This window comes from Acomys minous (assembly GCF_964271855.1).
Source record: "Acomys minous genome assembly, chromosome: 6".
NCBI classification, from domain to species: Eukaryota; Metazoa; Chordata; class Mammalia; order Rodentia; family Muridae; genus Acomys; species Acomys minous.
The window spans coordinates 24,287,785-24,315,576 of NC_140487.1; the positions used below are offsets into that span (position 1 = coordinate 24,287,785).

The following is a 27,792-nucleotide window of genomic DNA, read 5'->3' on the forward strand; positions in this document are numbered from 1 at the left end:
TTTCAACATCAGTGTGTTAAATTCACAGATAATACTTTATAGATTTTGTAGGTTATTATTTCTTGATAAATCTTTACAGCTGATGAGTTTAAAAATGATATATTTATTCTGCCCTTCCTTTGGTGACTCAAAAATTTCAAGTTTGCATAAAAATTTCTATACTTAGGTACAGTTCTAAGTAAGTTAATACTATAACTGAATTTTAAAATCACTTATTCTAATTAGTAGTTTAAATGTTAATATGGAGGAAGATCAAAGATCCATATTGGCAACTATTCAAGTGGTATATAAATTAAGTGATAGGCTGATTACAAAATTCATTTAGCTATAGTTTTATATTTATAAGATCAGTGATCATAAAGTAACTTGGCACTATTTGAAAGTTGCTCATGTTACTTTAATATATAAAAACAGTAAAATAATCTTGGAATAGTATTTCCAGATAAATTATCTTCTAGCCTGCCAACTCAGCAGAAATGCTCATTTAAAATACTGTTCATTTTGATGCTCAAATTGAGTTAATATTGTCAATTACGTATCAATGTGGACATGCTAGAAACAGAGCAATTAGAATGGCACTGCTGTCTTCACAGAGTATAAAGTAATAAGCTATGAAAGCACTTTATAAATGTAAAAAGGGCTATCATTGCTAATAGCAGAACTGAACTGAGTGAGAGTCGCTGTTCCATCCTAAAAGCAATCTAGTGTCAATTGCTGCAGATCAGATCTCTTTGTAATTGAAAAATGAGAATGCTTCCAAATGCTGAAGTCAATATTCAGAAGAAACAATGCTCTCAGTCCGGCCATCTCCTTCGTCATGGACCAGGCAAAGCACCCGTTCTTCCTTCCAACTGCCCAGCACAGATGCCCACAGCCAATGCAGACCACAAACATGCCTTTCATATGGAAGGCCAAATAAACAAGGCACACAATTGAAGTGACACAGCTTGCTAGACAAGCCAGGCATGAAAATCTGCAGGACACTGATATTTTTCACTGCAGAGAAGTATACTAGACACAGATTACTTGGTTTATAAATTAAAAAAGAATCCATAGCAAACCACTATTTCAAATCATGCATTTTGACATTTTATCTACTTTTTCTTAAAGATGGCAACTGCCTTTCTTAATTTGACAGTTCCAAAGATTGCTATAATAGACTTTCAAAGTTAATTAGATTTAATTAAGAATAAAAAACAAGTTAGAATGCTCTTTACATTGCCTAAACTTATTTTACTGAACAGCAAACCACTGAAGATGATTAGGAATCAATATGCCATTATTATGGACGTGGGCTGCAGCAATACTGATGCTAACACATCCCAAATATTGAATCTGCAGTAGAGTGAGTGGTGTGCCTGTAAAAGGCTTCCCATTCGATGAATGGTGTGCTTCTAAAAGGCTTCCCCTTCAAAACCAAGAACCCAAACAAAAATCTTTAGCATCCCTTCATATCTCCATAGTAGTTTTCTAGTTCCCACAGATCAAAATCTGAGCATGCTCTGTGTCTCACATAAAATGTACTATTTGCATATAATCTACATACATTCTTCTCTATAGTTGAAATAAGCTCCAGATTACTTATAACACCCAATAGAATATATATTATGTAAAAATTTGTAGGATTATTGTTTACAGAATGATGACAAAAGAAAGCTGTAGATATTTAATTCTTTGTTTATTTATTGAGACAGGCAGGGTCTCACTTTGTAACCAAGCCTGGTCTAGGATTCTTAGCAATTCTAGGACCTTAGGCATCAAAGTTCTGAGATTACTGATATGTGCTTCTGTGTCTGTCACAAGTTTGCTTGTTTTTGAATCCTAATACAGTAGAAGCTTGTTATAAAAATATGCATATATAAAAGAAATCTGAATGAAATCACCAAATAGGGGTAGACAGTACCCCCAATAGATATCTGTCACCACCAGGGGAAACCTCCAGTGCCAAAAATGGGTTGCATTAACTGAAGTTATTGGCCAATGGGGCCCCGTGGAAACCTCCAAGCAACCCAGGCTATTGCCAAGGCTATCGGCTGCTCTCTACAAACTGATGGTAAGGCCCTACTGCTGAAGACATCACCTCCATAACTCACTGAAGATGGAGAAGCCAAACGAGTGCTGACTAGAGCCTTCGCCCCTGTTGACTAGTATTCACAGCGGTATTGGAAGGTACTCTGCACACTGTTAGAGGAGAGGAGAGGACAGGAAGTGGGCACAAACCCTCGTCCCTAACCAAGAAGCTATTTCCAATTGACAGTCCCTCACAAAGGGAAAGTGAGTTTTGTCAGTGGTGTCACACGGGCTATACAAACCACACTTAAGGCAGGCTCCATTGCCAACACAAACAAACTCAGTGTTATTTTTGGTTTTTGTCTTATAATGCTTTATCTGGGAATTTTTTTTCCTTTACATATCTTTTCCCTATATATTATGGCTCCCGGTTTTGTGTTTTACGAGATTTCTGTGTATGTGTGAATGTGTGTATCCGATCAATATGCATTTCTTGTGATTTTTCTTTGCTCCTTTTTTTCTGTTTGTTTGTTTTGCCCTATTCTTGTTTGTTCAGATTATTATTATCATCATCATCATCGTCGTCGTCGTCATCATCGTCATCATTATTATTACATGCCTGTTTTCCAATGTGTGTGTACAAGAGAGAGGTGGGGAGGGAGAGAGACAGAGACAGAGGGTGCATTTTGGGAAAGTGTGTTGATGGAGAGGATCTGAGAGGAGATGAGGGAGAAAGAACTATAATCAGAACATATTGTGCAAAAAAAAATGTTCAATAAAAAATTGTTTCTGTTCTTACAGAAATTTAATGGTTTAATTACAAAAAGCCAAAGTTTTGCATTTTTCTACCACCATTCCTTAGAGTGTAAATATCAAAGGAGCATTTCTCTAGGTTCTATTGTGTTAGAATGCGTAAATGGAAAAGTGGCTTTTTGAATTTTTGACTTATGTTTCATTTAAAAATGGCAGAATAAGTTTTGGCTTTAGGTTATGACAGCATTTCCATCAGCTGTATATTCACTATACATACTTCTGTCGTTTCAGACTCTATATGCATATGAAAGGAACCCAGCATAGATGATTATAAAGATTATAAATGTTGATCAATTCTGAAAAATTTGGAGGACAACCTACAATTTGCAGTATTAAATATCCAGATAAGATGCAATTCTTCATTTAAAAATAAATTGCATTTAACTCATTGCTATGCAAATTTAATTTCCTTTTGATATATGATAAAACCACATGTATACTAAAGAGTTGTCTCAAATTAAATTAAATTTATGATTTATTATTTTAAAAATCCCAACTACTTTCATCCATGGAGAGTTGAATCCTCAGCAGACAGGAAAGTAAAACTGTATACGTTAAAGATCTAACTGTATAATGCTATTTTTCCTAGAACAAGTTTTCCTTCTGGACTATAGAAATTCCTCAGTTCATGAATTGCTCCTCAGAAAAACAACTGACAGGATGCCATGTTTTGTGTAAGAAACAAAGGTGTAATAGCCAAGTGATGTCTTGTTTAGCAAAGAAGTGTTCTGTCTCTTAAAGGAATTAGCATGCAGCATAATCTATCCTGAAAGCATGACACAGAGATACAAATCTGCTCTATACAAGTTGTCACAGAATCAATCCCTTTGTTATTGTTAATGCTATTTGTTTGAGAAGCCAGACTGAGGAACTACGGCAGGAAGGTATCCTTAGGTGTGAGTACAAGCAACAGAAGTTAGCATTATCATACAAATTTTAAAAGGTCTTCCCTTGTGAAGTAATTATACGTGTGTGTGTGTGTGTGTGTGTGTGTGTGTGTGTGTGTGTGTGTGTAACATAATATGGAATACAATGATGTAAAAATGCAGCGATTTAGGCAAAGCTCATTATCCCTCAAGGGCATCTCTGTAAAATAAAGTAACTTGCATTCAAGAATGGTGTGAAGGCTGGAGAAAGATGCTAAGAGCAGGAGCAGGAGGGCGGTGCCTCTGTTTTATGCAGCCTTGTCTCTTCCACACTGCAAACCTGTTGAACCAAGCAACGACTCTACTCAATGTCAAAGTTTGAGAAGTCAGTAAAGACCCGTGATGAAGACCAAAGTAATACCTTGTACATCATGTCACGCAGAGCAGAAACGAAACAGTACACCCCTCTAAGCAGTGATGCAGCAGAAACACTAAATGAAAACTGAAAATGAGTAAACCTGAAAGAATTTATTTATGTGGAAGCAAAGACTAGAAAAAAAAATCACTATCAATTTAATTGTCTAATAGGTTACTAATAAACATGACATTTCTATTTTACCCCAGAAAATGTTATGAGATGAATGACAGGCACTGACTGTTGAAAATTCCTGTAACAACTTTGTGAAGCACACACACGCTGAGACATGGAATTTCAGTAAGTAAGCCCCACCAGTGATGTGCCACTTATGAGCATCAGAGGGAGGCTCAAGTCCGGGCTCCAGAATCGGTATCTGGAGAGATGTTGCTTCATCTCGCATACACGAGTGTGTTTGTGTCTGTGTAAAAACCTCTTCCCCCCTCCCCACTTGCTTTTGCTTGAGCTACATCTCTGACTAGACCTGTGCGTGCTTATCTCTAACCAGTGCATGGAAGAAGTATTATAACTTCGGACTAACCAAAGTTACTAACGTACTCTCAAAATTTCCTGAAAGAGAAGATAAGGCCATGCTTAATCACAACAATGTTTAGTCTTAGTCTCCAGTTTTTGACACAAGGCCTTGGAAGAGCCTTGACATCCCTGAACTATGAGACTGTCGCTTCTTGCATATTAAGGAGATGACCCAGGACTGGGGCCCCTAGCTAAGTGACAGGTTGCGGAGTTAACATGCCTGGGGGAATGTGAGCGTGTGAGAGTTCTCACTCCCTTCCTCTACTTGTTCCTGCACTCCCCTTCTCATTGGCATTTCTTCCATTGGCTGCTTCCAAATTATACATTTTACAGTAAACTAGGAGATCCAAGCGGTTTTAGGTTTGTGTGTAAGTCATTTTATAAAGGATTTAGCATAAGGAGGAAGCTGGGGGAACCCTTATTAATTGATACCTTGTTAGAATTTAGTGGTTTGTGATTGGCAATTGAAGTGGGAGCAGTTGTGTGACACTCAGCTTTTAATCTGTAGTGACTGTGGGCAGGGAGTGTCAGAGCTGAGCTGAATCTACAGAAACTCAGCTGATATCTAGCTGATGTCATATTGTTTATCTGGATGCAGAAAGACCCCAAGGTGACTGTTGAAAGTGTCAGGAGTGAAAGGATCCCAGTACCTTAGAAGGGAGAGCTAATAGAAACCTATACCCAGGAGGAGTTGCTAGCATTTATTCAGCTAGAGCCCAGTGCTGCTGAATGGTAACAGGAACATTGCTAAAGAAATTCATCTCATCAATGTAATCCAAGACTTAATTCATAAGTTACTGAGGCTCCAAAGCCCAACTGATAATTCCAGTAAGATCCCCGTTAGGTCTGATACAAGAAATGTTCCTTTTCTCTGTTCTTACAGTTTGGGAGACGTGTGGGTCCAGGGGGTCATACGAGGTGACTTCTAGCATTCCAGGTCCCGTTTCTCAGCAAGGGAAACTGTTCCACTTGTGCGTAAGGCATCGTCACTTCTTGATTTAAACACTACAGGGCTAATTCCATCACCAAGATACTAAGTATATGAAAATAATTATATAAGGGGTCTGAACTAGATACTCTCTGAATATCCATCAAAATGAAGAGATGGGTTAGGGGGAATAACTCAGTGGTAGAACACTTGCTTGGTGTGCGTTACACCCCAGGTGTAAATGTCACAGGAGAAAAATATCTACATTAAAATTATGAAACATAATGTGAAAGGTTTCTCTTTCTCGTATAGATTTATATTTCCATATTTCCCTTCATAGATTCCATGCATCTATTTTGAAAATCAGGCCAAAGCAGAAAAGGTTCCTAATGGTTCAAGCCTACCAACAGCTTGATGGTGGCATCAACAAAAACACAGCATGCTTTGTACTTACATATCGTATTTGTTTTATACTTTTTGTGTAACTGGAGTGACTTTTATGATGCTACCAACCAATTTTAAGTATTTTGAGAGATTAAAGTGAACATAATCACACAGTGTTAGAACCTTCCAACTTTCTCTGCTCTTTCATCTATTGGCCTAATCTCTTTCCGGGAATCCTCAATTTAGCTGGCTCTTTGACCCAGTTCACCTCTGATACTCCATACTCCGGTACCATCACTTCAAGGCTGGTCTAAGTGACGTTCCCATGCCCAACACTGTCTACCCGTGGCATTCTGGGAGAGATTTCCCCAGTGAAACGGCTCTGAGAGTATTTTAAGGGTGGGCATGTGTCTCTGATGAACATGAGTGAGTGACACTAAGGTGTCACCGTGAGCTCCCCACTTAGATTCATGACTTTGGGGCCAGATGTTGACTGAGGAAGGGCAAGGCTGTGCTCATAGCCCTTTCCACATGCCAGAGTGGAGCTCCTAATTCGAAATATATTGTCTGTTTGCAGATCTACATAAAAGCAACTGTGTAAACTTCGCGTTAAAATTATGTGTTTAATGGTCCAAGGGTCTTTTATAAGTAGAGTGATTCTTCATTGAGTAATAAGCCATTTCTTATTAGAAGCTATGTACCACAAGGAAGACACAGTAAAATAGAATCCTACAGGCCATAGCAAAATGGTAAAGTTCAACCTTAAATTTATTGTTATGGTCCTAATGATAAATTGCATTTGTGAATGATATAAAATAGTCAAGCATCTATAACTTTGGGAAGACCAGACTTTTATCTAGAGACTTCATATCTATCAACAGACCCTACTTTGCATCTGAAAACATATTTCTTTGTGTTCTACTACTTCCTATGAGAATAAAACCAACATGCACTTACCAAATCATCTACAAAGATACATTTCTAGACAATCTCTTGAATTAATCTAAAGTTGGTTGATGAAAGGTCCCCATTTTTTTTAAATAGAGAACTATTGACATTAGGAACGTGATGTTCCGTCATGGACGGGAGTGCTTGAGGCATTGGTGAAGAGAGAGATAAGAGCGACTCAAGATTGAGTCTTGCATCTGAGTGTATTTTTCAAGAAAGGAGTCTAGGATTTTATACATTTTTTTCCCTGAAACTGGGGGGGGGGGTGTTGTGGTGGTTACAATTCCCATGGAGTAGGTTCAAGGGAGTCTGCAAGCATACACAGTACAGGTACAGATAGTGTTGTCATAATTTGAATTCTAACTTTAAATGAAACAATACAGGGTACAGTATATACAGTAAAAGAAGTCATTGCTTTTAAGTTACTGGCTTGGTATCAATATGTATGTGTTCTCTTTGTCTAGGGTCAACATTCTCTTATTAATTTTTGCCCAGCACCTGTTGCTGGGGATATGGAATTAAGATAGTTTTGAAACATTCTGTAACAAATGACTAATTCTTAGCTATGTTTCTTTGATAAGTAGAGACCAGCAGAGCTTGACGGTGAACTTTAAGCTTGAATGGTCCCTGGCTGCAGTCTCTTGTTAGTAACATTTCATAGTAACATGTTTATCGGAAAAAAAGTCTTGATCTGGGAGTGAAGTTTAAGAAATAGGATAAAGACAGAGAATGTCAGTACAATGAGAGAAGGAAAAACTGTAATCAAATTTTTCCTGTCAGGAACAGCTGCCCCGTTCCAGGAGGCTTTCCCTGGTTTGGGGTCGTAGCCTCAGGCCTATGTAGTATTTGTCACCCAGACTCCACTGGAGGGGTCATGACAATATTCTAATTCCATGGTGGAGAACAACAGAGTGATTTTCCTTGGTTAAAACCACAGAGCTGTTTAACTCCATTCCTCCACTGAAACGCCAGTAAAGCAAACTATGACTTCAGATGCTTATTAGAGATTTTGTGGTCTATCTCTCTCCACCCCCAGGGATAAACACAACCTAACTGTCTGTCAATATAGCTAGAGTGTGACTATTCACAGTAGAAGAAGAAATCTGGGTGAATCTCACAGCATATTGCAAACACTGGACAAAACTGTAATTCTATTACAGACCACTTTAATCTAATTTAGATGAAAATTATTTTGAGTTCTTATACTACTAAATAGAAAACAAACTTTTAAGTCTTGATGAATTCATGTATTTGCTACCTGTGCTTTAATTTGTTTCTTTTAGTGTACTCAATACATCATAAAAGTAGGACTTGATTCATCTCTTTGAATTTCAAACTACTGAAGGCATATATATATATATATATATATATATATATATATATATATACATACATACACAGACAAGTAACATTATATTCACTGAGTAGGTTGTATTTATATATTTAAAGACAAATTCACACATATATGTGTGACAACAATTAGAGAAAATGAGGACATGCATTTGAATGAGAGTGTGGGTTCGAAGCGGACATGAGCAATGGCCTGGGGGAGGGAAGTGGAAGGAGAAATGAGGCAATTATATTAATCTCAAAATAAAAAAGAACCACAATTTAGATTCCTGGGAGGAATGGCACAACATTGATTCAGGTTTAGTAAATAGAGTTTTACTTACCAGTAAGTTCCTAGTTGTTAGAAAATCAGTAAGTTCGAAAGTGTGCAATGCAAACCATCACCACTAAAAAGACCTTGGGCTGTGTTTGTTCCGTGCTCTTTTATTTCTCACAACAGGCACACATCTCAGAAAACATAAATAACCTCTTGAAAGAACAAGCCTGCTAAACTCATACCAATCTCTTCATTCTTTGTCTGCTATACTGTGCAGTTGGTAACAGTTTGAGCAGGTGCTTAGATGGGGTCTGAGAGCTTCATCTGCTCAGTGATGTTTTCAACCCCTACAACCTGAAGTTCCAAGCCTTATAAATGCCAAGCAATATGCGAACCCCAAGTGTGGGAAGTTCAAGACAAAGTGAGATGCCACACTGCCTCAACCCATCAACATAATCTGTACTCTTTACTATCAAGATCTAGGTCAACTAGGATAAAGAGACAGTTGTTTTATAAACAGCTAGTTTGCCAAAGCTAACGAAGACATTGGACCACCTGCGATTAAAGGCTGTAGACCTGGTATCTGACATACCAGCTTTGTGACCTGTGAGGCCATGCCTCCTAAGGTCTAACATATCCCAAGTTTCACACTTCTCTCAAAAAGTTGGACTGCTTGCTCTAAGCTTATTTGTGAGGAAATAAGAAATGATTAATGAGTATACAGAACACAGAATAAACCTTATATATTCTAGTGTTTTTAATCTTCCAGCATATATTTCCTAATACAGCACATGAGATAGAGTCATTTGGACTACATCGTCCTCCTTTATCCAGATGTTTATGGCATTGTTTACATAAAAGAGAAAGGTAAGACAAAAAACTGGTTTCCAAAGCTCTTCAAGTGTCAAATGAAGGCCCTATGTTCAATTGTTCTGCTGCCTGGAACTGTCCCATTTTGACTATTTACCTTCATTGCACTTTTTCATGCATTTCATCTCACACACACTCATGTCCAAACACAGTAAATCACAGTTAATTGCATGTCTTAAGTTAAAAGACAAAATAATGCACAATTAATGCAGGGAAATTATCCGTTGTTGAATGAGTCTCGCTCATTACACTCTATGCTTGGGATGTATGCCAACTGTCCATTCCTACCTAGACAACTGGCTGCGATGCTGAAGGCACAAGGGCCATCCTTGGCAGGCCAGCCTAGACCAAGGATTTGGTTTTTAAAACACTCACCACTGCACATCTTGCTTTTGCTACAAAAAGTGAAATACAGCAACGTACATAACTGTGGGTAATTTAAAAAAATTAAAACGTTTTTGACAAAGGGTTGAACAGAAATAGTATTGTAGCCAATTAAGGGAAACTCCTAGCTAATACAAATGATTTTGTCATGCTTCCAAAAACAAACAAACTTTAAGAACATATCCTTATTAGATAAATACTTACAAAATATAATGAATCTTTTTGAGGACATGTAATAAGTAAGTAAAATATAATATACAAGAAGACACAGAGAAAATATGCAAAAATGTTAACATATAATTTCTGGATTATTTATATTCATAAATTTCCTACATTAAAAAATCTCTATAGCTAAGCGTGGTAGTGCATGCCTGTAATCCCACCACTCAAAGAGGCAAGGAAGCTGGATCTCTGTGAGTTCAAGACCAGCCTAGTCTACAAAGTGAGTCCAGAACAGCCAAGGCTACACAGAAAAATCCTGTCTTGAAAAACAAAAACAAAAACAAAAACAAAACAAAAACAAAATCACTTTAGGTTTTAAGACTTCCATTTCAAATTGTTAACTGAATCTGATATAAAATGCTAGTGTTTTGAGCATATATAAAATGTTATATTATATATATATAAAAAATATTAACATACTGTATATTATACATATTGCTAAATACAAGTTGTTGAGTCCATATAACATTAGTTGTATGTATACCTCCAGGACTGATTGGCACTGGGCAACCAAAACATTTAGAGTCTTTTAAGATGAACTTACCTTGCTCTAACAATAAAAAATAACATCTTAAGATGTAAAACCAACTATAGAGCACATTCAAATACTTGTACTGTATCCTTAGCTATACAAATAATTTTATGACGTAATTATTGATATACCCAACACAAAATTTAAGGAATAGGCTCAATTATGTTAAATGTTCAACAAAATAGCACATTACAACCAATATCTTACACTAACAAACTATGATTTTAAAAAATTACTGTAAAATCTTTTCATATTATTGGCAATGACAAACTACAAAGAGCCTGCTGCATAGCTGATACCACGAGTTTGAGGTATACAAGCTTTCCTCTTTTCTATCACCCGCACCTCCTCATTTATTTTCTGTACTGCAACAGACTTTCTATCTAGATACCTCACATAATTTTGGTACCAAGTCTGGCAATACACAGCACATGCATGTAAGCATACAGAGTCTCATTATTTCTATCAAAGTAGCTAGCCAAGGAAGGTGTTTTGTAAAATACACCAGTAATCATGTTAACTTTTGCTTAATTTTATCTTTGGAGGAAAGGAACACACACACACACACACACACACACACACACACACACACACACACACCAGAGTAAAGGGGTCTAGTGGTATTCGACTACCTAACCTGAAAATGAATAAGGCCCCCCTCTTCCTTTCTTACTTATTGGAGGTTGGATGGGAAAAATATATTTTCTTCACAAGGTTGTGTCAACCTCAAGCATCTTTACATCCCGAGGATAATATTTTCATCCCATTCTTAATGGAATAAATTTCTAATCTGAATATGTATTAAAAATTAATTGAGTGTAGTGTCAACACATCACACTGTCATCAAGCGCTACTCCCCAGTGCTGGGAACCCAGTGAGCTACAGCTCTAAGGACAGATTGGAGTTTTGCTTCCTGTGGATGCGCAAAGTGGTAGCAGGCCAAGCTTCAAATTTCTAAGAACAATTTATAAAAGGCCTGCTCTAGGACCTAGAATTTAAATAAGTATTCTCATTTACAGTGCTATGAGGAATACTGAAGATAACAGTCACTGCTGGTAAGGTTATGTGATTCCAAGAGTCACACATTATTATGTCCTTAGGGTAACATATACTTTTGAACACTGTCCACCCCAGAATGCCCAAAAATGGTACCAAGATATCACTTCACAACTCTTCAAGTTTAAAATAAAATGTTTAGACTTCTTGACATTGTGTGGTAGGATATACTGTCATTTTACTTTTGATTATTTTCATAATAAAAACTAAGAAAAAAAAGTCTCCTTGAGTAGATTTTATGTTCACAATTTTACTCCATTTTGTTTTATGCTATGTGCAAAGATGCTGTTATTATGTAAGGAAGACTAATAACCAGCCTGCACATCATAAAAATCCACCAACCACTATGTTTTACTTTATCACTTTTTAAAAGACAGAAATAATTTATTTGTTCCAGAAAAAAAAAATTTAACATGATCCATGATGACAGAAGAATTGCACCTAAACAAAGGCAGTGCTACCATCTGCCTGGCATTCTCACAGTGTGACAAATAGACTGGTAATTAACTGCTTTCCTACCGAAATCTGCCAGCTTTAACTCCCCCGTGTCACTGATCAGAAGGTTCTGTGGTTTCAGGTCTCTGTGCAAAATATAACGCTGGTGGATGTAAGACAGCCCTCGCAGCAACTGAAATAAAAACAACTGAAAAAACAGGAGGGAAATGAGAGTTAAAATCCAAATTCAGATACATGCCAGTTCACATACACAGCCTGCCAAATATATCAGTAAGAAAGGGCAACCAGCTTGACATTTCCTACCCACCATTAAGCAAAATATGCAATGTCAGCACATAAACCCCCAGTTCATTGAGAAGTAAGTCGGAGGACTTCTAAAGCATCTTGGTGTTTATCAAGATGGCCCCCTTAGCCACAGAGCTCTACTCCATAAATAACAGAGGCTGTGAAACACCAGGCACTTAGAGTTTTAATCTCTCTAGACTAACATGGTGTGTAAGAAAGCAAAGCAATCTATAACATTATAAGAGATAGGAAACTTTATATAAGCATTCTTATTTAATTCTATAGGTATGGCATGAATATTTCAGCCATGGCGTCACCCATTAACATGCTTTAAGCAACAGGAAGATGAGATGATTTGTGGCAATCAGGACAAAACAGTCACATGGTCCGATTAATAGCAAATTGTGAGCAGGCTGCCTTTGTACATACGGCTGCTGAGATTAGCTGCTGCCTGAAGGTGCATGTGTCCCTTGACTCACTGCACAGCTGTCCTGGCCTAGCAGAGGCAGCAAGGATTCCAGGGCAATACTTTGGGCGTGACAAATAATTTACGGAATGACTAGTCGCTTTTGCTTTTGGAGTTTTACATTAGGCAAATCCTTCTCAAAGTATGATTCACTTGACATTCTAAAGCTTTGCTTGCAAAGAAATTAATTTCAAATAATTTACTTTCCAAAGGCATTCTCACTGACCTAGTATTTTTAACAATAAGTATCACCAAACAAAAATAAAACAAATGTGCTTTTACATTTTTGTGCCACCAGTATCCTCCTCATATAACCAGCTAGTAACAGAAGGCCATGCCAAGGAGATCCAACATGGCTTAAAACACCAATGTTTTAACCACTCTGAAATCTAAGTGGAAACGACACCCTGAGAGCCTTGGGAGTTAGGATCCATGGAATGTTCCAGCTAACCAGGGCTGTGAAATCCAAGCACACTTGTCTACTGAGATAAAATATTGAAATGACAGTACAATTCACCTCAATTCACCTCAAAAACCTTTATATGTAATAACTATGCTAGGCTAGAGAAGGCCTAGGCTCGCTATTTCCAGTAGACAAGTGTGGACATCTATTCTGTGTTAGAAGAGACTAAACTTCTGGCTTAAAGACTACAGAAACCAAGCATCTTTCCAGAATTTGCTTCCTTGACTCTTCTTATGTAGAAGGAGGAAGGAATTGATGCACACTAGCTACACTCTCAACTGCTAATTCTTTTTTATCCTGGGACTTAATGCTTACGATTTCTGTAACGTCCCTTAGTTCTTCGGTTTAGAGGGAAGACAGGTAGGTGAATTAAAACATGTTGAGTTTCACAGTCTTTAGGTGAGGCATGCATATAGAGACCATATACTGAATTTTAGAAGTAAACATATTGTTAGGAAAAACTTGGCATTGCCCAAGATGTTACAACTGCTTGGTAGCTGCGGAGGATTTGGCTGTTTAAGCATGGCGATGCTTTCAACCTAATAGAAACGCAGCACTGCACATGCCAGCTGCCCGCCTCCATAGTATAAAGCACCTTCCCGATAGGAGTATTAAAGTACCCCCTGCCGTTAGCTCCGTAACAGTGAAGACACTGAGCTCAAGATTTCTCAGCAGTGAAGTATGTCAGGATGCAAACTGAGACTGTTTGGCTACAACGCCTACCCCCTGAGCTAACCTAGTCCAGGAATTGTAGGCAAGAATCAACACATGTGGGCGGCATGTTAACATAGTAGCTGCTTCTTCAAACTGATAGGATAACATATGAACATCTAATAACATGGCCTCCGAACCCACCGAACTGAACTCTGGTTTCAGTCAGGTGCTCAGTCACTACTATTCTATATTCCGTGGCTCTAAGAAGTCTTGCCCACACCATGCTCAAGGGTGTGCGGCTCTTCCACTCTGTACGCTAGTCCCTGGTACCTCCTGTGACTTCCTTCCTACCCACTCTCCAGCCCCACTGCTCTGGACAAAGCGCTCCAACCCTATGTCCCAACTGTAGTTTCTGAACACATCATTCACGCTACAGAACTTACCCCCACCTCCCACAGACTGTGTCCTTTACCCTCACCACGGACTGGATACACAGCTGGCACTCTGTACCACTAATGGGATTAGCGAATAAACTCAGAGACATCTGCATAGGGACGGATAAAAAAGATCGAGGATAGGAAGTCCCAGAATGGGATTCTTAAACAGCTAAGAACAGAAGTGGGTGGATTAAGCGGGACCAAGGGGGATCTTCTTCTAATGCCCTCAGTAATTAGTGAAACTATATAATCCTTGTGCTAATCCAGAAGCTGTTCAAGGAGGGCATCATGCTGACGAAGATTAAAACCAGTATTGGGGAAGGATGGGATTACACACTCCAGCCCTAAAGTTCAGGGGCTAACACAGCTCCCAAAGTACAAAAAACATCCAGACAGAGAAAATGTCTACGATGCCAGGCATCACCATGGAGAGACAGACTCACAGTTACACAAGTTCCTACTCAGTATCCTGAAGGTCCAAGGAAGGAAGGCTCTAGCAACAAAAACTGCTCTGCCACTATGTGAAGATCAGGCTATGCGAACACAGCTCAGGGTATTCGCCAACTTGAAAACACGGAATTAGGCTCTGCATTCCCTGAACACGGAATGGAATGAGGCTGGGGTAAACTGTGGCTGTTCTGAAGAGAAAACACAAGGCCATGGTCACAACTGTAACATAAATTCAGAAAAAAAAAAAAAAGAAACAAAAGAAGAGGACAGTTGCAGATGTCACTGAAGCTGGGTGTGGTGGCATAGTGGCAGTACACGGCTGTCATCCCTGCACACAGACTGAGGCAGGAAGATTGCAAGTTCCAGACCAGCCTGGGCTACATAATGAACTTATGTCAAGGAAGGAAAGGGGAGGAAAGGGTGAAGGTGGGGGAAAGGGGAGGGGAAAGAAGGGGGAAGGCTCTTGGAAGGGGAGAGGAGAAAGGAAGCTAGGAAAAATAAGACAGGGCAAGGAGAACAGAAAGCCTTCACTGAAACCCTTAGAAAAGCAGCTGTTTTAAGGATTACATCTTATGGTGGCTAACCACCACTGGCCATGCACTGGTAGGCGGGGTGGGAGACATTTCATTCTTTCCTACTCTTCAGTAATATGAGAGAACTCGCTTATGGGGGATTTCCCCTTCTGCACAGTGAGGCAAGGACCTAACCTTCTCACTTAAGTTTCTAGGAAGGAATGCTACTTCTCTGAGACATTGCATAAACCACAACAACAGTAAGCTCTCACGTCATCTTCTACAAAACAACGGAGGATGTCAAGGGGGAAGACCATTAGTGTGACCAGCACAGGCAAAGAGAAAGAATTGGGTCCGCTTGGTTATTAACATTAGTAAATGCCAGTGGAGCTGCACAGAATGAAAAAGAAAGACTAAAGGCTTAGCCTCTTGCGGTTAAGGTCTTTCAAAGTTACATGTATTATTTAATGCATTCCATCTGAAAACTAGCATTTCTGATGAAGGAATGCAAAAAGTGGAGGTCCGAGACAACAGTCCTGAAAACCACCTCGGCTCACAATGAGGAACCTGCAGCACATCTTACAATCTCTAACACCTTATCAAAGACCCTGCTTACCACAAGCGCAGCTCAGATGCTCAAAAACTCAATGCACTTTCATTATCAAATAAATACAACTTCACACAGGGGTAAGCACGGTGAACATTTTGCAGTTTTCCAAGGCATAAAAATTTTCCTTTAAGGAGTTTTCAGGCTCTCTTAGGGACCAAATAAAATTATCAAATCTACCAGTAAGAGTGTTTGGCAATAGTGCACATCCTCATGGCATGCCAGTAGGTTCCTACAAAGACAACTTATCTATTCTGCTGTCATCTGGAGGCCATTTAGCATCTCTGTATCTAGGTTCCTCATTTGAAGAAAGACTGAATTTTGGATGAATCCCTTTAACAGCCACTTACACCATTAAACTGTATCATTTCACAATTCTATGAATAGCAATGAAACAGGCTCTAAAGAAATGACTATAGCATCAACCACTTACTGAGCCCATATCATGGTGTACATTGTTCTAAGTGTTGTCTACACATCCATCTTTCTAGAAAAAAAAACTAGAAAAACTGAGTCCTCAAAATATTCTGTACCGTGTATCACATAGTACTTATCTTACAATGCTAGCTTTTCGATTGGAGACTCCGCAGACTGATTTATCATGACTCATTCCATTTAATTAAGCTGCAAAAAGTCTAATGTAAACATCAAGTCTGAATTTTAATATAATACATTCAATTATATCCACGTAATTTTACTTTACAAAGCATCATTGCAATTTGTTGCATCAGATTTTGAGCAGCAGTAAGGTTAGAAAAGGATAAGAAACAAAATAGATTTTTTTAAAAAACCGAGCTATTAAATGATATAAGTCACTAGCTACTCCTTGATGTGTTGTGCAAATATATTTGGAAGCATTTATTGCACTATTTAGACAGTGAAATATAAAAGGATCCATGCTAGAGCACCAGGCCACATGAGTGCTTTTTTTTTTCCAGTGCACTTCCTCTGTATCTAGCTGCTAGGAAATGCGCACAGTAGAAGAAACATCACATTTCTACTTGGGTTTTTCCCACTTCACTCTCTACTTCTTTGTTATATTCCAATAATGTCTTCAGAAAGATATACAGCATGATTCAGAATTCCTAGATAATGTCAAATTTAATTTACATATCTAAGATCCTCAAACATGAGTAAGTTTTTCCTAAAGATAATAGCTTCCTGAACAGGAATTTTTTTTAAATGAGACTTTGAGATACATAGCAAGCTCTTGTGGGAATAACTGCTTTCATTTTATTTGAAAATTGGGGCTCATTGAATCAACTGTCTTTCATCCCACCGTCCTTCACATTTCAGCACAAGAGTGGACACCAAGAAACGCTGTGCTCTTGGATGGAAGTCTCCAAAGTGAGCAGGTTGAAACTCCAAGATCTAGAACTAGGAGATTCCCAGGAAGTCAAGTGTGTTTGCAAGATAAACAGACATGATAGAATACGCTGGCTTCTAGAAGTTACCAGGCTATATCTGATGAAAAATACACAGAGAGCCATGGATTTTAATTAGGGGTTTTATTGCCTTGATAGAACAACATGACCAATAGCAACTTGGGTAGGTAATGGATTTCAGTTAATAGCTGGATGTCACAATTCATCATGAAGGGAAATCAGAACAAGAGCTCAAAGCAGAAGCGTGGAGAAATGCTGCTTATTGCTTGCTCACTCACGGCTTGCGAGGCCTGCTTTCTCATACACCCAGGACTACCTGCCAAGGGGGCAGCACCACCCACAGTGGGCTGGACACTCCCATGTCAATCATTAACCAAGGAGTTGGGCAGGCTTGCACGAAGGCCAAGTTTATGGATGCATTTTCTCAATTGAGAGACTCTCTTCCCAAATGATTATAGCGTGTGTCAAATTGGCACAAAACTGAGCAGAACACAAGGATTCTGTTTAATGAAGTTGCTAGTCAGCTCAAACTTAAAAACTTAGCAGAAACTCTTTTCTCCCACAATGAAAATAAATACACATTTATGCTTCAATGATTTTGTGTGTGTGTATCTATAACATCATCTTAGAGATTAAGATGACAAATAATGAATCAAGTCTAAAAATCTTGGAGAAAATTCATCAAAGAAAGCTACACTACAGAGAAAAAAATAATTTCAAGTGATATTTAACAATTAAAGACTTGTGAGTTCATGTATCAGTGATCAATGAATTTCTCTTAATAACCTTCTGGAGGGGTGTGAAGTAATAGAAATTATCACAGTGATGATAAGATAATATGCTTTATAACAGTTAATACTAGCTTTCCGGGCTAGTCACACAAGAGCCATGCTTAGCCAGCACAACCAGGTCAGTCCTGAGCAGAGTGTGCAGCTCTGTTGTACCTGTTGATTTCCCTTATGGGCATCTTGTCTGTCTTTATAAACATAAAACACACACATACTAAGCAACAACCACAGTGGAATGGAGAGAAGCAAGGTGAATGAGCTGGCTTAAGGTCTGAGTCTCAGGATGATGACAGCATCTCTCCTGTTCCCCTCTGGTACTCCCAATTGGTACTTCTGCCTTACAACTAACTACCTTTAGCATGCCTCTAGTGATTGAATTCCATCATGCTTTAAAGTTGAGTTTTAAAACACTGCCATGGAAGAGTGTACTCCTTAATTAGCTGGCCTCAGTCCCTCTGTCAGATCCAAATAGTTAACAAGCATATCAGCAAATGATTCCGCCGAATGCTCACCCACCATGTTAATCACAAAATTCACTTCTTAGCTGTCGCTTGGAGGTCTAATACAATATGGACTGATAACAAAAATAAGAGAAAAGTTTTCAGGAGATTCCTGAGCAGGCATCCAGAATGGATGCAGAATTTAAAACAACAACAACAACAACAACATACAATTTAATGGATGTATGAAAAAAAAAAAGTCCTGTTTTCTAAAAGACAGAAAGAATGAGGAAAAGCTCTCTAATATCCCTGGCAATACACCAGCTAATCCTTACTAGCAGAATGAGAATTTGAATGAAGAACATGGGGAAAACCAGATGTCATTTGGTTTTCTCTCTGAACATTACCAAGTCTATGGAATCCATGCGCAGTGCCATCTGTATGTGGTGATCTTAATTTGCCATAACACTATCTTATCTGTGACACACCTGCTTGTTCCCTGGACTAGGAAAGAGTGATAGCAACTTTTCAAGCACAATAAACTTCATATTACTTTGACTAGTATTGCTACTGAAATGAAAAACAGAAGTTAGTTTATATACCAATAGGATTTCAGATACTTCAGGGAATAAAGCAGTGACTTCAAAATTCCCTTGGTCATTTTCAGTTAATTTTTTTAAAAAGATGGCAAATACAATTTTGCAAAGAATCATCTAGAAAAGTAATTATACCACAGAAATGGAAATACATTACATTAAACACGGGAAGACTCAGTCTCATCGTGATAATAAGATGCTATCAGCTACATCTAAGTCCGTCATTTAGAGACAGCATCAATTAATCTATTTTTCCCCATGAACTTTAATTTCCAGTCTCTCATGCTTATCAAATTTTAAATACATGAAACCTAAGTGAAGGGAGACATTTAAACTGTTTCAGTTGCTTAAAAAGTTCAGTAGCCAATCTGCAACTCACTAATAGGCATTAAGATCACAAACTGATTCTAGTTTTGTACGCGATACAATTATGAGCAAACTCTAATATGACTTAAGTAGACTGTATTTAAAATGTGGAAATAATTGGTCTCCAAGAAAACTATCCTGCATGCCAATTTCCATGCTGCAGAAATAGGCTGCTGTTTCTTTAATCATCATAAATATTTATGATAAGATCTTGTCCTCGGGCTTTAACATCAGGTTTCAAATTGTCCTCTAAGTAACTAATTACTGAAATTACTCACTTGCCAAAAAGTCACATAATGCTTAGAAACTATTAGTTTAGAGCTAATATTTATTTCAGGATGCCATACTACAATAGACACATTCTGTGGACAATTAAAATAGTCAAATGGTTTGGGAAATTTAGTTAACACTGACTTACTTTCTTTAGTTTACTCAAGTACGTCTAAGGAATCCTACCAAAAAAAATTAGTAAAACTTTCACAAAAACATTGCCCCAAATTAGTCCCAAGTGAAAGTGAGAAATTTCCGATGCTCCTGTGGAGTCAGAGCCCAAAGGCCCCCAGGCAAGTGCTCTTTCATTGTCTCTCTTCGCCCAGAACACATTATCTTTGTGACACCTCAACTTCTGCCCAAATCAAACTTAAAGAAAAATCCCCTCAATTCCTGAGAGTATCGTTTTACCTAGCATATTACTTGTTCTGCGTGTTCGCAGGGGCTAGCACGTGTGACAATGTGTGCATTATGGGAGGCCCCGTAGGAGCTTGCTCTCTCTTTTCACCACGTGGGTCCTAGGCATGGAATTCAGATCCTTGTGCTTAGTGGCGAGGGCCTTTAGCCATGGAGCTACCTCCTGGCCCTGACATGGACAGTTTTCTTTATAATAAATAAGTATGTACGAAATAAAAGCAAAGAAAGTGCGTACACTTGCTGAACCTACGAGAAATGTTTAAGACGTTTCCACACGCTGTCAAGCTGCATACTGGGAAAACCTGCTGGAAGGACCCTGTGGTGTGAGGCTGTAGTCCTCCTCCTGGTCCACATGGCCACTCTGAGCTAGGAGTTAGGTGTAGGACTTCCGCTTCCCGGCAGGGCCTCCAGCTCTCTGCCTGACTCCATCTGGAGAGTGTCTTTGGAGATAGATGCCCCTAACCACATTTGATATATCGCCTTGACACAGCTCCCTGCTACCTCTCTCCTCTCCTTGTGCCTATAGGGAAATTAGGTACCTCGTTCCTGCTCATATGATAAGAGTGTGCTGCCAAATGCAAACCAAAGCATCCTTCAAGACATTCAATTATGAATGCCTGTCCTGGAAACCCCGCCCACTACGCAAGGGCTATATAGCCTTTGTTCTCCTGATTAAAGTTGAACTAGTTCCTGAAGTGGTTCTCAGAGAGTTTGATCTCCTTTGTGATTTATGGCCTTCCAGGCCCTGTGCCTCACCTTCTGCATCATCCCCCCACCCCACCCCACCCCAGGGAAGAGGAGAATCACAAAAACTAATAGTCACTACTGACAAATTTGCAAGAAGAAGAATTTGATCATTTCATTCCTTAAATCAAAATATATATTGAGTATTATCTTCTGATCATTTGATGACATCTGAAGTGTTTAGCCAAACACTGAGCATTACATGAGTTAAAAGACAAGCCTTTTAACATACACTGTATTTTAAACATTTTATTACTACTGTCTATGAGTGTGGGCATATGTGTGTTACAGCTTGAGTGTAGAAGACAACTTTTAGGGTACACGCTGCCCTTCCACTATGGGATCCTGTGATTCTAAGTAGGTCATTAAGCCTACGTGGGACACATGCCTGGACTCACTGTGCCATCTTGACAGCCCAGGACATACTCTGTAAAGATAGTAGGATTTCACCTGATATTCAGATCTCCTTATATTTATGTAGAACTATTCAATGTCTCATTTTTAGCTCAGCTGGTTTCCTCTTAATTAATATGTAGCACAATATTATGAACAGTTGTTAATTTAGTAAATATTATTATTACATTCTTCATTTTGTATTCATAAATTTAAGTGACAATAAATATTACCACATTAAAATATGTTAATACATCAAATAGAAATGGCCATGGGGCATCTGTCTCTATGTTACTGTCAGACATTTTTGAGAATAATTTCACCTGCTGTGTAAATCCTAAATGTGACCCTGGGAAAGTGACTTGTATCTTAGCAAACAGTGAGGAAAAGACAATATATTATCCTGGTACCACCCACAATTTCCCTTTGGTTAGTATGAGCCTTCCTTCCTTCCTTCCTTCCTTCCTTCCTTCCTTCTTTCTTTTTTCCTTCTGTCTGTCTAAACTTATATTTTATTTTAGTATGATACTGAGAACATTAATCATATAAATTAAGAAAATGCTGACGTACAGCAGAAATCTCATATGCAAATGGTGGAATCCTTGTAACAGCAGCAAAACATACAGTTATCAATGGTGACAATAGCAATAAATACATTCTGGATAGTTTGTTTCTTGTTTCTTCTTTGTTTATTATGAAACATCCTTTAAAACAAAATTAAAAACTCAAGACGGATAGAGTAAATATCTGAGGAAAGAACAAATTGCATATTTTGTGCTAAAACTTGAATAAAGGCACTTATACATCACAAATGCTCTATTAACTCAGTTATCTGAAATTGTAATTTATATTATTGTATAAAATATATAATATAACTAAAAGCCATCACAAAGCACAGAAGAAAATCCAAATATTTCTGTATCAAAGTTACTTAATTTAATGTTTAAAAAAACCATAATTTCTGCCAAGGTAAACAACAACTGATTCTTTTTAATATTACGCCATTTACACAGAAAAAAAATTTAAGTCTTCTAAATGCTCATAGAGATGTTAATCTTAGACTCAAAAAATACATATAAAGACTGTGAAGCCTTGGCTTGAAAATCCCTTTTCCTACCTTTACATTGTCTGGATGGAGTCCTCCTGGGTGCTTGTCCATGTACTGACATAAATCAGTGTGCTAGGAAAAAAGGTGAAAATGTATTAATATCCCTCTGGCTACAGCATGATGAATCAATATCTTTCTACTTCAAAGTCACCATTACCTTCCGGACAAAACAAATATAGGACATGTGGGTGAATGTTTTAGTGTATGCAGTTGCATGCTCCACCACTCACCATTTTTAACAATAATACAACCATCTTTACCTTTAAGTTTTATGTTTGCCAATGTCTGTATTAGAGGGAATACATGTTTACAGTCTACATGTCTACAGTGCTAATGTCCTCACTGATACTTAACAAAAATCCAACCACAAGTTTCCCACAAATGAATTTAAATTCTTATCTATTTTATGTGAGCTGAAGACGTTCAAAATCTTATTATGCTAATGAAATTAATAACTGGAAATTTTCACATACATACACATAAATATTTTTAGTTCTCAAGAACTGATCATATTTAAAGAAATATAAACTATAAATTAAGTAAACCATTTTCAAAATAACGAGTTAAATAAAGACAAACAGGTACATTTAAAAAACACTCAGATAAGATGAAGTTATTTCTCAAAAACAACAAGTTAACATACCAATAATAGGATTTTTCCTTAACTCACTTTTGTTTATATGATGAAAGATAGAAACCCTTCTTTTTTGTTCTTTTGTTTTTCAAGACAGGGTAACAGCCATGGCTGTCCTAGAACTCTCTTTGTAGACAGTGCTGGCCTTGAACTCACAGAGATCACCTGCCTCTGCATCCCAAGTGCTAGGATTAAAGGCGTGCACCCACAAGTCCAGCTGAAAACTTTCCTAAAATGGTAGTTTAGTCAAAAGTTTTGTTCTCTCACTGTAAAGGCATCATACTATTTACAAGACAAACATTTACAAGACAAAATGAGTGAACAGGTGTTTAATGTCCATGGGGCTTACTTGACTGAGGACTTGAAAGTTGCATAAAGCATTCAAGGACCTTGTTATAGGCATCAAGTCCACAATTCAAATTTTGTTCCTGGGATCTGACTGTTCACCAGATGGCAGCTGCTGCTGACACACGGCAGAGTTTCACCTCTTCCCTTCATGCTGAGCTTATAAGAGGCTCTGCACATAGGTTAGTCACTGAGCAGAGGGGAAGGGACAAAGCAGCTATAGAAAGGAGTGTCAGGTAACTGAGTACAGAGCATCCCTTATCAGTGCCCTGTAAGGATCTTGAGAGCAGCAAGGGGCAGAATGTCCTCCAAACAACTCAAAAAGAAATCAGTTCTGAGAAACAACTTAGTCATTCCAAGGACAAATTAAAAAAAAAAATCTGACAGAAGAGCTAGTCGCTCTGTGCTCTAACAGCACTGTGTCTTACCTATAACCACACAGGGTGTTAAGAATCAGAGTCAAAGCCCACGCTGCTGGCGCTGTTTAACATGCAAACTACGATCTATGAAGGCCAGACGGCTGACACACACCAAGAAGGACACAGACATATAGAAAGCTATAAATATAAGATAGGCTCACTAGAACGAGCTCAAAATATAATTGCAGTGGGTCCATGGGGGCTTTTTCCTGAATAACTATATGAAAGTTCTATTTCAAACATTTAAGAAAGTAGAGGCGATTCATTGATCTGAAAGTGAGAGTTTTATAGTATTTACTTTCTCATTCTTTCCAGTGTAGCTAAGTGAACAGCAACTTCAGAAAGAAGTACTTAAGAACATTTGATTTTTAAAGAAAAAATAAAATGGTATATGCAGAACTCTTAACCTTCAAGACTATGCATACAGTGTGGGTGATATAAGATTCATAAGGACAAGAATGATAACCATGTGTCTTACTATTTAACACAAGCAAAATGATACACAGAAGATTATGTCGAGTCACACAGACATTGTTTGCTGTGCTAGGGATGTATTTTTCAGTGTTGCTCCTCACTGAAAGGCTCAAATTTTAAAACATTGCTTCAAAGAACACTGTGGTAAACAGTTGAGATATCTAAGAGCTGGAGTCTAGCGAAGGTCATCAGGTCATTGTAGGTGTGCGGCTGGGAGGGGTGAAAGTAGTTCTTCTAGGGCCCCGAGTAAGTTTTCAAGAGAGCTGTTTGTGTTTTCATTTTGAGATAGGATCCCACTATGTAGCTTACATTGGACTTGAATTAGAAATCCTCTTATGTGCTAAAATTACAAATACATACATATATATATATATATATATATATATATATATATATATATATATATATATAGAGAGAGAGAGAGAGAGAGAGAGAGAGAGAGAGCACTTCAGTGAATCCTTTAAATGTTTAATTCCATATTTGCTTACACATAGGACATAGAAACATGGTTTGTAGGCATATGTGCCTGTAAATCATCCACATACGAACAGGGCTGTCAATAGTCGAGTTACCCTGTGCCAGTCACATAACCTCTCACTGTTGTATCATCTTCATCTGTATAATAAATTTAATCAGCACGCCCATCTCAGATCTCTTTTTGTGAAACTTAGTGAGTACCCATGTTACGTTCAAACACCAGCCAGTGCACAATAGGTACTGTAGATGATGACAGTGACCATGATTGTGATCACGATGTTCTGAGTTGTATTTAAATTAGGAAGGACTGACATTTTAAAAAAAAGAAGGAAGAAGAGGAAGAAGAGGAAGAAGAAGAAGAAGAAAAAGAAGAAGAAGAAGAAGAAGAAGAAGAAGAAGAAGAAGAAGAAGAAGAAGAAGGAGAAGAAGGAGAAGAAGGAGAAGAAGAAGAAGAAGAAGAAGAAGAAGAAGAAGAAGAAGAAGAAGAAGAAGAAGAAGAAGAAGAAGGAGAAGAAGGAGAAGAAGGAGAAGAAGAAAAATCTAGTGAGAAAGAAAAGCCACTCACTCCTAAGCAGTAGCATTTCCTGGGTATGTGTGTGACTCATGTCTTCATGCACATCCGAGCTCACACTGCAGAGCTCTCTATACTCACGCACTCAGTGACCCAACGTACATCATAGACCTTAGACTGTTCTGCCTGATTAGGAACAAGAATCTGAAGAACCTCGGGTGCAGGAGGGCGAGCAGAGTACAAGGCCAGACTTTACTATCCAGTATTTGTGTTTCACAAACAACTCTATCCACACCAAAAGCTGTTCATTCCCCCCTTGTTATTTTTTAAAGATTTATTTCCAACAAACAACAACAACAAAATAAAAAAACAGAAACAAAAACTTCCGGGTGCTTCCGTTTTTCAGTGTGAATCTGGGTTGAGCTTTGAGCAGGGATCCGGTGAGCAACATCACTTTCCTGTGATGATGGACTGATACTCTCAATCCATCTGGCTTCATCTCTGGCAGTCTCTTCTAATACCTAAAGGAGCACTTACAGGGCAGTTCCTGGATAACTGTCCATCAAGCAGCTCATCCCCCTCTCAAGTCCCCAGGGATGTCTGCTTTAGCATCTCTTCTTCCCTCCCCCTCATCGACCCGTCTCCCCACCCTCAGCATATTCATCACATCACTGCTGTTTGTCTTCAGGACAATGCTGTTTAGAAACACTGGAGATGCTTGTTATCTGACAGGTTTGTGTTTGATGCAGAGGAACTTCAGTCTTCAATGGAGTAGGTGGATCCAAGTGTGGCTAGATTAATAGACCATGCAGAAATAGAGGAAGTGCAGACTTTGGCTATAAAGATTCAGCCTCCACCTAGCTACCCCTCCCTTTACTGCCATCTGCTCAGGGAACATTTGCAGGGGAAGAACTGTTCCTTCCCCTTTTCTGGGGAGATACTTCAAACCAGAACCCACTGAAGACTCAGCATCCACAACATAGTGTGCAGGGCACTGAATCTGTTGGTCATCCTGACGGAATGTCTTATGTCTGGATCTAATTAGAAGGTAGGAGGGAATTGTTGCTTTGTGAAATGCAAGGCATGGAGAAATCACAGAAGATGGAAAGTCTTCACTCCCATGAACACGTCAGCAAAGTAGAGGCTTGGTGAATTTAAGTCATAGGCAGGCTTGGGAGCAACAGTCGTCACCACTATCAGTCATGGGCTCATCAGTCACAAAGTTTAACTACGAAGACACAAATAAAAAAAAAAACCCCAGCATGATGACATCAAAACATGTCTAGCTAAAAACAGCTCTTTAAAAAAGAGAACCTGGAGAAAGGAGTAGAGAGAAAAGGGGGTGAGAGAAGGACAGCGGAGCAACAGAAGGAAAGGTAGGTAAGGGTTGGACTCCAACATTCACCTTTCTGTTTTTTTTTTTTCCCCACATTCCTGCTTTTTGAACCTGGCCTGGGGAAAGAAACCGTGCACTTCCTCAGTGCTGGTAAAGTTACTGAAACTCTGGCAATCTCCTGGATGTGAAGGTTTGCCCATTTTACATTGGTAGAACTGAGTCTATTCAATTGTTAAGTGTTGCCCAGCATTCATTTTGTATTTATGGATCTTTTTATCCTATTTTAATCTTCATGAATTCAGGTTTCAGTGGCTGGCTCCATATAATCAAACTTCATATTCAAAAGCCATCAAGTTCCTTAGGATAACTCTGCTTTTGAATGACCTGGGCTTGGAGAATTGACATTCTGTATCAGACAAATAAAGTCCCTTCTCAAACATACGTCTCCATCTCTGTTCACGTGTGATGGTAAGTATGATGTCCACAGTATTTGTCAGCTAAATCCAATGTTCTGAAGCACTGCCAAAATATGAGGCTGAAAACAGCACAGTCCTATTTTTATACATCCAGGCTAAAAATAAAGCAGTCCCCCAAGAGGATAACCAACAGAACCCATCGTTTTGAAATTACATTAGGCAGAGCCTCCACAGTCTTTACATTGTTCATTTCATTTTCCATTTGACAGAAAGAGAAAAGTCAATATATTCACAATTAGTAGAATTTTTATAATGTGGAGAGGAAAAACAATCTGTCTGAAGCATAAGAATGCGGAGACATTACAGAGGCTGAAAACTAACTAAGAATTTTTGTGTTCATAATATGTGAATTGGTTTCATGTTTAAACAGCAAAGCTCAGTTATAATTCTATTATGAAATTAATGAAATATAATGTATGAACAAAAAAGTCACCGAAGCATATAGTGGAAAAAAAAAAACCCTATATGTTATATGTTAGGAACTACCTGATAAGATAGATAAATTGGAGGTATCAAAATAGAAAGCACTCTTTTCCCTCACTGACCTTGGTTTGTTAAAAAAAAAATCCTCTTATTAGACAATCAACTTTCATTGTAGGTACCCTATCTGCATCCAGGTAACAGAGATAGTATAGAGAAACTTAAGTGGTAGCCTCGATTAGGAAAGATCAAGACCCTGCCAATAAAAACACCGTAAAAGAAAAGCACCACTACT

General features: G+C 38.3%; 1 protein-coding gene across 6 annotated transcripts in view; it reads right to left on the reverse strand.

The window, feature by feature from the left end:
- The window catches only part of CDK14 (cyclin dependent kinase 14), a 540,806-nt gene that overhangs the window by 246,080 nt on the left and 266,934 nt on the right, over nt 1–27,792 (reverse strand). For all 6 annotated transcript variants that reach the window (XM_084786935.1, XM_084786933.1, XM_084786934.1 and 3 more), the window contains 2 exons: nt 22,415–22,477; nt 12,088–12,211 (listed from right to left, as the gene is read on the reverse strand). In XM_084786935.1, coding sequence (XP_084643061.1) covers nt 12,088–12,211; nt 22,415–22,477 — 187 coding nt within the window. The remainder of the gene's footprint in view (nt 1–12,087; nt 12,212–22,414; nt 22,478–27,792) is intronic.